Source organism: Chroicocephalus ridibundus, chromosome 5 (genome assembly GCF_963924245.1).
Source record: "Chroicocephalus ridibundus chromosome 5, bChrRid1.1, whole genome shotgun sequence".
NCBI lineage: Eukaryota > Metazoa > Chordata > Aves > Charadriiformes > Laridae > Chroicocephalus > Chroicocephalus ridibundus.
This window is the reverse complement of record NC_086288.1, coordinates 70526125-70542526: the sequence shown is the minus strand read 5'-3', so window position 1 is coordinate 70542526 and position 16402 is coordinate 70526125. Positions and strand designations below refer to the sequence as shown.

The 16402-nt window shown below is 38.4% G+C and overlaps 1 protein-coding gene across 4 annotated transcripts in view; it reads left to right on the top strand.

Moving 5' to 3' along the window:
* CORIN (corin, serine peptidase) overlaps positions 1 to 16402 on the top strand; it is a 143496-nt gene that overhangs the window by 24475 nt on the left and 102619 nt on the right. For all 4 annotated transcript variants that reach the window (XM_063336964.1, XM_063336960.1, XM_063336962.1 and 1 more), the window contains one exon: positions 3881 to 4333. In XM_063336964.1, coding sequence (XP_063193034.1) covers positions 3881 to 4333 — 453 coding nt within the window. The remainder of the gene's footprint in view (positions 1 to 3880; positions 4334 to 16402) is intronic.

The window sequence follows — 16402 nt, the reverse complement described above, 5'->3', positions numbered from 1 at the left end:
TGACAGCTGTTTCTCACTAATTAACTATCTGTCTTATGATTTACTGTCTACAGCTCTATGATTTACTGTCTACAGCTCTGTATGAACTCACATAAGAAGAATAGTTGGATACAGAGTGCGGTATACATGAATAACATGCATATTCTGTATGTGTTGTATGGCTGTTAGCAGACAATGACAGAGAGTAAGTCAGTTCTCATTACTGAAGAGATTACAAAGGAATGGATTGTTTTAAAGCATCACTCCGTTTTCTTAGGTATCTTAAAATTTACATAGTTCCTTCAGGGATTTAGATGCTAGAAAAATCTCCGGTATTTTTCTAGTTTAATTTAAGATTGAAGATATACAGTAGCATTTTTAGGGAAGGAAAAGGATGAGAATCAAAGCAAATGGAAGCCTAACTCAGCTAGTGGCCTCTATAGCCTGGAGTTGTGTGTTTGAATTGCCTACCATGCATTGGGAAGATGAGAGGATAGGAGGAAAATGTGGGGAGGGAACAAGGTGATTAGGGAAGGTAATCCAAAACCCTCACATACTCAGTGGAAGCAGAGTTGCCATCTAGAGCTAGCCAGTGCAGAATGCCTAACAGAGGTCTATGCCTGCCTCTCTCAAGGGCATATGCACCAGAGCCCAGGCTCGTGTTATTTTGTGGGGCAAAAAACTGTTAAAAAGAATTTTAATACTACTCATTGTCAGTAGAACAATTGAGGTGATACAATTGGGAAGGTCTTTTGTGTAGATGAGATTCATTGTGTGGTACACTTGTGAAGAGGAGAAAGGGAGCTATCACTAGGAAACTGTGAAAATAGAAGAAAAAATGTTAGTGTTGGAAAGATGGGTTGAAGAAGCAAACAAGCATTTGGGGATCTCAGTGAAAGAAGTAAATGTTCTTATGGGTAGTGATAGACATAGATATTATTTATAGTTCCAGAAAAAGAATGAAATAAGGCTTAGTGTGGAGAGGATAGAACCCAGCGGGTAATTTCAAGATTTTCCTTACCAGTATTTATTGGCCCACTGTATTAAACCAAAGGTTTTTTTTTAAACTTCTTTCAAGAGTTTACCTGTCTTGTAATGTATTACCTGCTGTTCTGCTGAGTGATGTATAAATAGCTAATCATTTTTACTTTAATTTTAAATCATTATTCATAGCTCTTGGGACCAATGTTTTCTAGGCTTTTTCTATTTTTGTGTTGAGTGGAGGAGAAGAGAAGAAGAGCCTAAGGAGGAGGAGGAGAGAGAATGTGAAAAAAATCCCCTCAGCTATTCTTGAGTTACAGAAAAAAAACATGCACTTTTCCAAAGGAGGAAAAAAGCTCGTTTTAACTTTTCGAAAACCACAGAAAAAACTACTGAAGTTTCAAACTTGAAACAAAGTAGGCTTCTGAATCATGGAGTTTTAAAGCTTTATTTGGAATCAAAGCATCGAAGTAAAGCTACGTATGAGTGAGCACAATTTCTGAGCATGATCAGTCACAATTTCTTAAATTTTAGCAAAACATATTACTACTGGTCCCTATTTGTGAAAACAGCACATTCATTTTTCCCATTTGGCCTGACCAGAGGACTCAAGTGAAAAAAAAAAATTGCTGCTGAAATAATTTGCAGGGGGAAGATTTTTAGTTGGTTCTATAAAATACATGCAGTAAATTCCTCCAAATCTCAATGAATTACAAACATTTGCTGGTGGAAAAACAGAAACCTTAACATGTGTGTTTTTTTTTTTACTTTATAGTTTATAGAACTTTTACTTTATAGTTTATAGAACTTTTTCTTTATACTTTATAGAACTTTATAGTTCCCCTGGGCTCTTCCAGTAGAAGTTAGACACAAAGATTTACTTACAGTTAATGACAATGGAGCCAAAACAACCCAGGCTGGATAAATAAGTATATGGTAAATCTCAAATGGTAACTGTTTCACTGGACTCCATTATATTTCAGGAATCTCACAAGTTTTTCTTGCTGGTTCCAATTGCTATAGTTAAAGGTTACCCAATGAAAAATAAAATGCTAGTTCTCTTCTTATCTATAAAGCTTGCTAACCCAAAGTCACTTCAGATTGTAACTGGAAGTTGGGTTCTTCTGGCATCGTTAGTTGTTCGTAGCTGTGATTAATAAAAATTTCCTCCTGCCCAGTCCTTGAACTTCAGACCAGTGAACTGATTTAGTCTCGATACAGAGTGCACAAAGGGGTGAGAAGAGGGATTCAGTAACAACAGTGGGAAGGGTCTCAGGATACCTGAGTGAGCACAGGCTGTGTGTGGTGCCTGGAGCTGGCAGAGCAGTGGGTTTGGCGAGGGAGAGTGCCTGGAGTGGTGATGGGTGAACGATGCCTGGCTGAGAGGTGATCACGCAACCAAACATTTTGGTAAACGCAATAACCAAACTGAAAACAAAACTCAGGAGTTATGGTGGTGGGTGTTGTGGGGACTCAAAAGTCATCCGTACCAAACAGCTAATGAAGGATCAAATCAATATGAAAGCCTAGGAAAAACATGATTTTTTTTTTCCACACATCAGAGTGGAAAGAAAAATCTGTGTGATTTGCCTTGAGTTCAGAGGGTTTGTAGAGAACAACAGGAGATGAATTCTCAGTAATGTGCTTCAGGTGTGACCATCTTTTTGGCTTGAGGGCCTGTAGCTAGCAGTAAGGGTGAGAGAGAAGAAAAGGAGCTGAAAGGATAAGGAGAAAACACTTACCTTTCCATATAGACCCCAGCTGGAAGACGCCATGTTTTTGGCCTTTTCTTTCAATTTTGCCTAAGGAAAGGCTGTTGTATTTGTGTCCTATTGTTGAAAGGATAAATATTCTTCACTCCCTTGTTTTTAATTTATTGTCTTGAAACAATGTGAGGGGAGTGCTTAAATATCACTGTTAGGAGCAGACAACATGAAAAGCTACTAAAATGACTAATTATTGCCAGGGTATTTTAAAAACAGTGGGGGGATTTTATGTTTTGAGGGATTAGTTTTAATTATTTGTAATCAAGTCTAGCTGAACTATATTTATTATGATTCTTAAACCCTTTTACGTGAATAGCTAGTGGCAAAAATTGCTTTTGCTATTTACCGAAAATTTCTTATATTGTGATACAGAGTTGTGCTTTTCTTCTAGCATTAAATATGACTCTAATATATTTGGTTAAAAAAATTGAGTTAGCATTTGTAGTTTTTATTATAGATAACTAAGGTATATGTCCTATACATGGTTGAGATGCCTCCTTTATTATTTGCATTAACTAAATATCTCAGTAATACTCACAGGTTAAAAATAGATTCTCTTACTATTTAGTTTGAATTCCCTGATGCTTATAGGATGCATCTCCTTAGTGTTACGTAGCTGGTTTGATTTGTGAACTATCATTACTTGCAACTGTTCAACACATACAACTAAGGAAAGTCTGTGTTTGTCTATGATATAATAAATGAACAAAAAAAAATACAGTAAGTGCCTAAAATTTGTGATATGACAATATATTTAAAGTCCAGTATCAGAGAAGAATGACAAAGAACTCATGGACCTGTATTTAGCAGTGGTAGTTAAATTACATAATCCTATTTAGAGAAAACAGTACCTCTTTCCATTTTAAATTTATTTCTCCATTTATCCTGCAGTAGTTACAGCTTTTGTTTTGATGTGCTACTGTTATTTTGTTGCTACATTAAATTCTTAACTTTAGTTCTCTTTGATTTTAACTTTTAAATAAATGTTACTTTTTTAATCTGTGCCATTATATTTAGAATTATAGAATAGTTTGGGTTGGAAGGGACCTTAAAAAGGTCATCTAGTCTAAACTTTTATTAACCTTCCAAAACAAATTGGTGACTCTTATCCTCCAGGTGATGGTAATTTTGGTCCTTTTTTTCCTTTCTTCCAGGGGTGTTAGAAAAAACATGCTTTTATTCAAATGGAAGTGAGGTCCTCACAGTTAATGGTGACATTGAAACATCTGGTGTTCTTTTGCCAAACATGGTCGAAAACAGTTCCAAGACTGGTCCTACAGTGGATCTCAGCACACGGCCCTCTTCCTGGACCACGACATCTTTATCCCACATTGACCAAATGAACAAGAACTCAAATATATTTAGAGAGACTTTCCAGGAAAATGCATTTGCTCTTGCAACTCAAGCCACAGTGCTCAATCCTCATCCTACATATGATGCTGGTTTGGCGGAGGGCTCTGAAGACAGCACCCAGCTGCTTGCCACTGCAGAGGAGCCGAGTTTGTGGTCTACAGATGCATCCTTTAACAACACAGAAGGGATGACCACTCTGCCAGTATTAAGTTCTACCCGCCCATCTGTGTCACAAAAACTGGATCAGAAAAAAAGTAAGTTTACATTTTATTTGGCTCCATACTTCTGACTCAAAAAGTATAGAACATGCTGTTGACATTCTTCCTAATGTGTTCCCATGAGTTTGAGGAATGTGCTCCTTTTGATAATTTATTTTGTCATGTACATTCCGTGTTGCAAGCAAGTGGTTTCTTAGGATAATATTTGATTGACCTCATTTGAGAAAGGTGCAGTAAATTCTTTCAGGTATGGATACTTACAATATGTTCTTCAACTGGTGATAATCATGCATGCTTACGAAGACTGAACATGAGTTATTACATGCCGTATTCAGTTTGAATTTTCTGTGTTTTTTTAAAATTATGTAAGTGGCAAGTACCTTCCTGATCTTGGGGAGATAATTACAGTTACCACTTCTTCTGTGTTAGTGGATAAATTTTTCTCAAATTTGAAGCAGTTTCTCTATGTAGCAATAAAGTTCCAGTGAAGTTTCTGAGAACTATAATAAAAATGTCTAGAGAGAATAATAATTAACTGTGATCATGTTTTTTTTTGTTTGACTATGAAAGTAGGTGCATTACACTAGTGCCATGGTAATTTTATTGATTCATCATGTCAGTAGTAGTGAAAGGTTTCCTGATACTGTTTTGCTAACAACTGCAACACTAGGGTATCATATTAAAATGAATTTGTTTCTCTTGAACTGCATATCATTCCTTTGCTCTTGATCCCACCAGAGCACAAAGCAAAACGTATTCTGGGTCATAGAGAGATCTGAAATAGATGAAAGGAGATAGTCAGTGACCTGAAAGTCGCATGGTCTATTAAGTGTATTTTTAAAATTTCTATAAAATGAAAATGAAGAGTATCTGACAGTGACATGTGTCAGTGACATCACTTCTGAAAGGCCACTGAACTGTATGTTATTTTGAAGAGCGGGTCTGTGTGTCTCTGCTGGATTCTGTACTTGGTTAAGTTGTGAGATATGATATTAGTTATCTGAAATTTTTTGCTCTGCTTGTTTTTTTTTTTAAGCATTCTTCCTTCAGGAGTTTGTCCCCCTCCACCCTCATCTTCAAACAGGCAGATAAAAGTTGGGAAACATCTCTGTTTATGTCTTTTTCTTGTTCTTTCTGGAGTGAATTAAAAGTAGGGAAAACCTTCGAATAAGAGTTTCTTTTCTTTAAAACCTGGTACAGAAAAGAGATTCCTTTTGAGGACATTTCAGTGGTAGCTTATTTTCTCACTCATAAATTAGCATTCAAATATAATAACTTACTGAGTGTCAGTGATTTGTCAGTATTTTCTTCTGTCCCCTAGACTGTAGTGACTCCACAGGCCATTTAAATGGTGCAGGCTTTCTGAAGGTTCTGTTTGCTAAATGAATTTTCTTAAACAGATTTATCTTTTATTTTCTCCCCTTGCCCCCCAATTCAGAACAAATGTATATTAATGCACGCTTGTATCCTATTAGTGATTCATTTATTTACTTCTTTTGGTAACTTTGTTAATTATCACTGCACCAAGGTACAGCATAAAAGCACAGCGTGCTACACTGCAGATACTTCAAACCCATAGGATTTTCAGTAATTACTGTAGCAAAGGACACCTCATGTTAGTGGCCGTATGATTAATGTTGAGCAAAACTGTAGGGCAATATACCACCTGTTTTTCTTAACTAGGTCTTTGATGTGTTATGGGGTGTAACTGATCCTATTTTAGAAGATGGTGTCTTTGCATTGCAGTCTTAGTAATTGGGTAGATACAGTATAGATATACTATGTAAGATTCTGTGTTTGTATTTGTATTCATCTGCCTAATCATCATATTTGAGATACCTGGAATTCCATGAAATATAGTTGAAACCAGTGTAAAACTTTTTTCCCTTTTCATATCATGTTGGAATGAACTCTTTTGAGATGGATAAAATGTGTGTGTGTGTGTGTGTATGGGAGGTGATATCTTTCCCTCGTAGAATGCTGCCGCAGGGACAGTGCTACAGTGGCTCAGGACAACCTTAGGTCTGTATTTCTAAAGTTTCAATTATTTGGTGTTTGATATCATATAGAAAGGCACTTGTAGTCTGTGAAGAAATATAAGTATGTGCTCTATTGTGTCATTCCAACAGTGTGTATATTCAGTAGGCATGACTACTTGGGATTCTACTGTGAGGTGGTTTCTTCTCTGTAAAGAGAAAAGGACAGAAGATTTTCAAAGACAAATTTGAAATACCACAGGTTTCTTTAAAAAACAAAACAACTAAAGATACCCCATTCCAAACTGAGATATTTCAGGTTACATTTTTCTTCCCCTATCAGATACATCAGGAGCTGGTATGTTACTAATCAATAACCTCTCAGTCGTGAATTCCATTTTGAGGTGTTTTGCTTATCTGTATTCCTGTGGACGTTGCCTTAATTCTGTGTGTAGATACATAGAAAATGTATACATATATTGGGGATCCAGACCAGAAGAATTTGGTCTCAGAGTAACTATGTGTACCCATGGCTGTCCGAGGCATGGAGGACTACAAAGCAGGGGATTTTGAGTTCACAGGGCTCCTCACTACCTCATTTGTCCTGGCCTTTGCAAATTAACTCCTTGCACTTGTTCTCAGTCTCTTTGATCTCTCCTTTCCCACGAACCTTTGCATCTTGGAGAGAACTCTAAGGTAACAGAGAACACGGTCTGATGTCCACAGGAAGTTCTTACATATTCTGATGCAGAGGGAGATGGGGAATAACTGGGACATGAGATATAAGTAAATTTTAGAATAGTGAGACCAGAATAGCCTTTTAGAGTAAAAAGTGGGTTTATTTTTTTTTTTTCTGGACCAGTAAAACTTAACGACCACATGGGAATGGTGGTAGTAGATCAAATTAAGTCTCTCTTGCTTACTGTCTGGACAGAGCTGTGACCATTAGCATATGCCTAAAGAAGAATAAACTAGGGATAGCATAAATAGACACTTCAACATTATATGGTAGCAGATTCCAGTGATCTGCAGTGAGTCCTGATGAGCGTTCTCCCATGAATTTATATAATGACTTTTGAACCCATCTAACATGGAGGTTTGAGCTTTTTAGGCATATCTTATAAGGAAATTAATCTCCAAATGAAAAGTGAGGCTGGTGTTCTGTCATCATCAGTGCACACTAGCAGATCATCCATCAGTACAAGTTTCATCTTGTTCAATGCGGGAAGTGAATGCATTTCTGTTGATACAGTAAGCATGCATAACTTGGACTTTATGCCGGTTTTACGCAGGGTGTTAAAAGACAAATGATACGTCATACAACATAGAGACTGACAGTGCAAAACCAACCAGACAAAATTCTCTAAACGCATTTGAACTGGCACTCATGTGTCCGTAATGTTTTTGGCCGTGGTTTCAGTATCCCTAGCGCTGAATTTGCTTTACTGGTGTACCACAGCTTCAATAAAAGACATTAGAACCCATTAATAAGAGAAATTATAAACATTGTGACCATATGATATTCACTCAAGACTTTAAAATAACACAAGTAAAATATTGCTGAGTTACTAACTGGAGAGGAATGAAATTTGGCACATATGACATCAATTATATAAAAAGTCCTTGAAGCGGAAAGAAGTTCTTTGGCAGAAATTCTATTAAAGAATAGATTAGTGGGTAAATGGAAATGCATGATGCAATAAGGAAGAGATGAAGAAGTTTACTTTCATTTTACAAGGGAAAGCAATGCCTCACAAATCTATTAGAAAGTTCTTCGAAGGAGTCACTGAAAATTCTGGTTAATACAACATACTTGGCTTTTCAAAATGCTGTTAACAAGAGCCCTCACTGAGAAGTCTTAAAGAGACTCTTCTCACAGACTAATTACTCATTAAAAGACAGAAGGAAAAATGAGAATGAATGGTTAGGCTCCACAGTGAAGAAGGTTACTGATGGAGTCTTACAGAGTTATCTGATCTGGGAAAGCAGTGAATAGTCAAGTAACGTTTCTGCTAATACAGAATTATCTGTCTAAAATGAATAGCTAGGAATCACATAAAGGTCTCATAGTGGAGAGAGTGTCTGATAAAATGTTTACATGACTTTGTGCCAGTAGGTGCAAAAGAATGCTGGAGAGTGGGGATCACCCCTAACTCTGTGTAATACAATGCTGGACTCTCAGATAGCTTTGCCACCAGAAAAAAAGACCTGACAATTTGCTGCAAACAGCATTCTGGCTCTTTGACTGTCAAGAAGGCAAACAAAGTGTTAGGAATCATCATGAGATCTGCGAAGAACAAAACAGAAGATCTCAGTACATCAGCATATAAGTTCAGAAAGATAATAGTAGAATTGGAAAAGGCAAACATCAGGCAACCAGACCAGTAGAGACATGGAATGGCTTAGATGTGAGGAGGCACTAAATAGGAGGAAGACGCTGTTTTCCTCCTGGAAAATAGCTGGCTGAGGTGTAAGTGGTTGTGGTAGGTATCCATACCATTTTGAGTGTCCTGGAGAAATGGAACAGGGAACAGTTACTCACTGCTTTTCATTATATCAGTAGGTGCCCCCTTTTTTCAAAATTTTATTTATTATCAGTAAATTAAAATAAAAAAGGAGACATAGCTACATCATGGAACTCATTGCCACAGAACGACGGGAAAACAAGGAAGTATGCAAATGCTTTGAGAACTTCATGAGAGGCTGTTCTGTTGGGGGCTTTTAATCACAGTAGTCCAGTTGCAACCTCTGACTTGTGAAGGCTCAAGATTTTAGGTTGCCAGAAATCCTGTTATACTCCTAGGTGGTTGTTCCTTACATTTTCCCTAAATTCTTAGAATTTTTCTTGAACATATAATGCTGGCCCCTGCCAAAGGTCACCTTCTGAGTTAAATGTATCCTGTGTTACCTCTCAGTTGGAAATCAAGTGAAGGAACACGTTTTTCCTGTTGAGGGACTTGAGTTTGTGTGAGTTCATGTTTAAATATTTTCTGAAGGCATGGGCCACGGTCCTAAGTCACTAGGATGGTTCATTGGAGAGTTTTCTGATAGTGAAAACATCAGGAAGGGGGTCTTAGGTGAACCAATAAATTCAGTAGTGTATATTTATGGAATTTAGAAGTATATGCAGTAATATTCTGTTCATCTGTCAATCAATGCTTAACAGAAAAAGAACCATGTACTAAATAGTAATTATCTTAAAGAATAAAGGATGTTGTTCCAAGATAAATATCAGTACAATTTTATTGGTACTTTTTGAAACAAAAGTAGGCTGCAGTTAGTCAGTAAAGTGGGAGACTAAGCAGGAGAGATCTCAAGTGTATGAGATTGAGCGGGATGTTTTCATTTCAAATGAAGCAGACTCCCTGTTTTGTAATACTGCTGATTGGGGGAGACAGGAAGGAGAGCGAGCAAGGGTTGACATTCTTCCTAGAAAAACATCCTGTAAACTAATGGAATATGCACTGGGACAGGAGGTATTAGTATCTGATTTTGCTTCTTCCACTCACTGATGTTTATGCATACGTATATTTAATATCCCTTTTTTTCTGTGCCAAGTCTCTCATACTTCTCTCCTAGCAGACAGTCTAGTAACCCCTCTATAGGCACAGGCCTCATCTGCTCTGAGAGGAGGGGAAGTGGCAGCTGTGGAGAAGGAGACTGAAGCACCCGCATGTGTTAGTAGGAGATGGCACTGGTGGTAGAAGAGGTGGTCCGCAGAGGCTTTCATCTGAAGAACTGCCTGGCTGTGCAACTCCAGGCTATGCTGGGGAGTCCAGGGAGAGCACCGAACCTCTACATCTTTCATTGGGAAAAGAACTGAGTAAAGGATAGAAATAAGGTACATGTTTTTTCCACCTCTGGGTTATTCTGAATGTGCTTGACAGAGCGCTAGGAAAAGGCATGCATCCCAAATGAACGTGGATGTGGTTCCTGTTTAGCTCCTCCCTGCACTTGCACAAATATGTGGGAGGGTGAAAAAGCCCCCAAGCCCTAAACAGTTGCTTAGAAGAATGAAGTAGAAAAGTGCCTTCACAAAAGTGAGTCACTGTATCAGAGGACTTCTTAAGCATTTCAAAAGCATAGCATTTATATTTTCTTGTTTGCATCTTTTACTCTTTTCCTAAATAACAAATATTCTTACTATGCAGAAGACTCTTGGGTGTTTTCATGTTTCATGCACATCTTTGAGCAATTTAATTTCTTTGCAATGCCCTGCTCAGCCTAGAGGTTATCCTATTGTCATTTAACTATGCTTAATTTATACATGAAATAAATCTCTTTGTTTCTACTCAGCATCTCTTACTTTGTATTTGGTGTTCTGCCACTACTAGAATCTACAGAACACTAGTCTGGCCCAGCTTTCTGTTTGGTAGAAAAGAGCAATATGAGAACCACTGTGGGGATAGCTGGATGGGATATGTCACATGTGGCACGGAAAAAAGAAATTCCCTGCCTCTCTTTCTCTGCCTTGTGCAGCTCGTACTAAAGACATTTTTCTTCTACTGAAGTTAAGGTATCCCGTAACTGCATTCCAAGTCAGACCATAGGCTTGCATCTCCCTGATCCCCAGTGTCTCAAGCAGTGATCTAATAAATCACTTTGTCTTCTAGCTCAATTTATGTGTAATTACTCATAAAAGTTGGAATAGACCCATGTAAGGAGGAATAGCAATAGACCCATGGTAGATCTTTAGGGGTATTCTTGTCCTCAAAAAAAATAATATTCAAAACATTGTTGAAACATTATTTTCTCCTGAAGGAAAAATGGTTTTGATTTTTCAGATTGCCATACAAGAATATAAACAGTGGTCTCCTAAACCCCAGGCCGGGAGTTTAGCCACTCAGCTGTGGGGTTTTTTTGTGCAAATGCAAACAAGAGTAGACTGATATGGTAACTATTAATTTTGCTGGTGCTTGAGTTCATGCTTGAGAGTGTTTCCTCTTCCACCAGTAGCTTCTGTTTCTTTATCTCACCTATGCCTATATTTTCTCTCAAAATTAAAGAAAAAAAGTGAAAAAAGCTGCCCTAAAACTTTGTCAATGCAGTCCTCGTTAAAAAAATGCTTTTTTTTTTTTTCACTGGTTGAAATAGTCATTAGAGCCATTCAGGTTTTCTTGTCCAGCAGAAATTTGAAATTAAATTTGCAGTTGACATGGCAAAATTAGTGACTTACAAGACAAACACATGGTGGATTTTCTCTAAATTCGATGGCAAGAATCTGGTTTTCATCAGTTTGCCTATTCCACCATTGCTGTTTCATATGGGCGCATGGGCATAGCTTGGCAAGGAAACCATTAAGCTTCTGACATAAAAGATGTATTAGCTGGAGTCTAAAAGATTCTTAAAAGTCATTACTCTTTATATAGAATATAGAGATTTTTTATTACAACTTATATAAGGAAGAAAAAGCTTACTAGCTTTTATCACCTGGTGCATTGCTGCTCTTGGATAACTGTAAGCTTGCCAAAAACTTCAAATACTTTTGGGAGAATTGTAATGAGGTTGCTAACTCTTTCATACGTTTATCTCTAGCTAAGCTTGTGATTTCAATTCCCTTTAATAAATTTGTCTTTTCTTATTGCAACTATTTTGTTTGTAGGTTAGCATCTGTCCAAATGCGGTCTGATGAAACAATGTTCTCTGTGAGATATCTAAAAGACTTCAAGTGTCTGTTGGGATTAACGCTGTAATGAGTACTATGAGTAACTATCATCCCCCTCCCCCCTTTGCAATTCCGTGTATCTTTACTTTTTGGCCTTTCAGCAGCGTGGTTTACTTTAGAGTGGGATATGCTCTCCTTGGAAATAACTACAAGGTCAGCTTTGTTCTGGTCTTTAAATGATGTGTGTGTCCTGAGTTATGGATGTGTGTACCTTCAAAACTTTAAAGAATAAAGAAAGGGCCCAGGAAGTTGTATATCATGCACTGCAACATATACTTTGCCAGATGTGCTATCAAATTCAGAAGATCTGGACTGCAGTATTTCTGGCCAATGCAAATGATCATATACAATGACTATCTATGCTGTAATGAAACAAGCACATACGTACCTCTGTAAGACATAGTTCTGGCAATTTTCCATATAAAAACCAGTAATTAGTTAGTCCTTAGTTAACCAGGGCTTTAAAGATCAACACCAAGATCTTAAACTTCAGCTGCAAACTGGCAAGCAGGAAACTGCAGTTTGCAAAGCTTGGGTTTCATGTACTTGCAGCGTTCTGCATAGCAAGTGTGAGGCTGTATTCTGCTCTAAGTTTCTGGGCAGATTTCACAGGGAGGGGTTTGCTGGGTTAATTTGTGTGAAAGTGGGGTGGGCAGAAGTTACCATTGTGAGACAGACTGGGGAAAAAAGGATCCTAATTTCTTATTGAACAGTTCAGAAGACTAATTTGGCTATTCTAGAAAGGTAACTAACCAGAGACAACTGGGACAGCTCAGGTATAGACTATTTCTATGCTGACCTATTCATAGCCTGTTGAGTATCTCAACTATTGTAAGTCTTTTACAAAGCCCTGTATTCTCTTGCTTTGAACATAACAGTATCGGTGCATAATTAAATGTTGTCAATCAAGCTAGCATTCATTTCCACTTATTGAAAACACATTTGTTAAAAAAAACAACCAACCAGAAACATCTGGATGCCTGTCTGGGTCCTGTGGAAGCTACCATTTTTTTGTCCCCCTTTTTTTTTTTCAAATAAAGCCTATCAAGAGTACTAAAGTCATGCACATGTTTCAAAACAATAGCAAAATCCTGTCCAACCTAATATGCCATGGAAAATAATCTCTAATGATAGATCTAATCCTAGAATTAATTTCATATTGTGCTTTTTGTTTATTTAATGGTAGGTTATTAGAAATATGCCTCCAGTTTCACTAAAGAATCCTGTAATTAGGAAACAACTAATCAAAAAACCAGATCTGGAATACAGGCCATCTCACACCTCATGGGGGGTAGGTGTTCAGCCTCAGCTTTGGCTAATGAGCTTACCTGCTCTTAGCTGTGCCTGCCCAAGGGATTAAAGAAGCAAGTATGTGCCTCAGCCAAGAAGTGCAGCATCTGGAAGCACCTTGGTAAAAGAAGTGGGTGTCCAAAAAAATGAGGTGGCTTGATGAAGCATCCAGCCTTCTGCAAGTATTCTTTGGTCAGGAGAATAACTGAGTTAGAATTTATGACTGCATTAAGCTCTGAGCAAGAAGTGTCTGGTGCAGACTGGATGTGGTGTTCCACTGTACAGCAGCTGGTACACATTGCCTTAAAAAAAAATTATGATAACACTTCAACTCTGATCTAAAATATGAGCTATATTTCCTTCATGGCTAATCCCCTCTCTGTGACCTGTGAGATAATGAATTGTTTTTCTCTCTACTGCAGGTGGTCAGTAGCCTTATCACCTCTCCCTTTGGTACCTGTGGAGCACAAGGGGGAGTTGAGAATCACTCATTCCTTTCAAATTGTATAATTCATTAGCTGAATGAAGTTAAATGAGAGCAATTGTTTTCAGCTAGTCTTGGAGTCTGACTTCTATTTCAGATCTGCAGATGGGGTTTGCAGTTCAAAAGCTTGTTTCCCACTTCCCCACATAAGTTATTATGAGTCATCTGGGCTTCATTTGGAGGTTAGTGGTGCTGAGAAGGTGGCCCCATTCCCTTTACTCAGAGCCATACAGTGCTGTATGTGTCTTTTTATGCACTGATATTTGCTGTCTCCTCAATGAGCTGACTCAGTTCCAACACTGGCTAAGTTAGCTCTTGGCTGGTTTGGCACCAAAGTTGTTCTAAAGGAAACGGCAAGCACACATGGTTGAGAGGAAGAGGTATTGCGCCATTGCATCAGTTCAATTGTCTTGTGAAATATTTTTCTTAATGTGTCAGTTGACCTAAGAAAAGTCATGACCTTCTGTTAGAAACTTACTCTGACAGTACCTTGCTTATATCTTTAGGCTACCATGGCTATTACTGAAATATGAGTGTGAACTCTCAGGAGACATGAACTCGTCAAATGTCTATCCACGTGTAAATGTAACGAACTTAATAATACTTCTCTCGAGGTTGTGTCTTTGTGCTGTATTGAAGCTGTATAGAGACACTTGAACCATTAACCTAACATTGCCAAGTTACACTGAACCATGTCCCTCAGCACTACTTATTTTAAATACCTCCAGGGATGACAACTCAGCCACTTCCCTGGGCAGCCTGTTCCAACACTTGATAACCCTTTTGGTGTAGAAATTTTTCCTAATATCCAATCTAAACTTCACCTCGTGCAAGTTGAAGTCATTTTCTCTTGTCTATCGCCTGTTACTTAGGAAAAGAGACCGACCCCCACCTGGCTACACCCTCCTTTCATGGAGCTGTAGAGAGCGATAAGGTCTCCCCTCAGCCTCCTTTTCTCCAGGCTGAACAACGCCAGCCCCCTCAGCCGCTCCTCATAAGGCTTGTGCTCCAGACCCCTCACCAGCTTTTTTGCCCTTCTCTGGACACACTTCAGGACCTCAACGTCTTTCTTGTAGCGAGGGATCCAAAACTGAACACAGTATTCCAGGAGCTGCCTCACCAGTGCTGAGTACAGGAGGACAATCACTTCCCTAGTCCTGCTGGCCACACTATTCCTGATACAGGCCAGGATGCTGTTGGCCTTCTCGGCCACCTGGCCACACTGCTGGCTCATATTCAGCTGGCTGTCAACCAATACCCCCAGGTCCTTTTCCGCCTGGCAGCTTTCCAGCCACTTTTCCCCAAGCTGGTAGTGTTGCATGGGGTTGTTGTGACCCAAGTGCAACACCCTGCAGTTGGCCTTGTTGAACCTTATACCATTGGCCTCAGCCCATTGATCCAGCCTGTCCAGGTCCCTCTGTAGAGTCTTCCTCCCATCAAGCAGATCAACGCTCCTGCCCAATTTGGTGCAAACTTACTGAGGGTGCACTTGAAAGTGCTTACTTAGGTGCTTCTTAATCCTTGTTTCCATTTTGCAATGTACTTTAGAGGATCTCAGTTCTAGCAAAGGATAAACTTCTGTTTTTCACAGGTTGAAGAGAAGCTTCTTTTTACATTTTTTTCCATCCCTCCATCATTTTTGCATCTTGATACTGGAGGTATTGCTGTTTGTACACACTTTTTCTTTTGCGCCGTCTACAGACACAGAGTTTACCAAAAATTTGTTGACTGTGGTGGCAGTCTTGAGACAGAAATATTTGTCAGCTCCTCAATGACATTTTAGTCTTGTCCAGAGAGACTGTTAGAAATGGTAACGCTGCTGTTGACAGTTGTTTGTAATATTGTGCTTTTACAACAGATGTGGAGTTAAGTATTCCCATTGTCTTTTCCTTCACTTCCTGAGTGCTTAATGGATACTTTTAGGTATGAGCTTTCTATGTCCATGGTACAACTAAATAGTTTGTCAGTTGCAAAGGAAGTGAGAAGTGTTATGGAAGTGATGATTCTATGACTGATGAACTTGTTCCTATGCTAGCTGGGAATTAATCTGTTTTGGATTTGGCAGTTCTAGAAAGGCAAAAGGTTCCTTAAGATAAAATCAGTGTGGATGTTACAACATTTGTGGAAACTTTTTTTTCTCTGAAATTTGGTTTTCAAGACACTTCAGATGATACAAAGCAAAATGCTTTGAATGCGAAACTGTAATTAACCATAGGCTTCTTATAGAAGCAAGCCTACAAAAGACGTCCTGAACAAGCCCATTTAGCTTGACTTTGCCTTTAATTTTCAGAGGCATCAGGAACTTAAAGTGTATGTTATCAATCTTGGTTGTGGCATTTTTAGCATTTTTAAGGGAGTCCAGTCCAACACAATTATTTAACAACCCAAACTTATGTGCAAATAGAGTGTTCTTTCAGCAGTTTAAAAAGGAGTTATCTCATTTTGAGCAAAAGATCTTATAAACCTAGTAGCTTTAAAGACATCTTGAGTTTCCCAGCGCTTGAATGATGTGTATACTTTCTAAATATAAATAGGATGAACCATCCTGTTCTTCTGTATTTTTCTGTGCTCCTATATCATACCCATTAAAGCTGTGGCATACTTCAGCACAGATATGGAGGATTTACTTACCTATCAGTAAGAAGAAATCTTCAAAACTAAGTTATCTAGCACTTTCTACTGTCTTTACA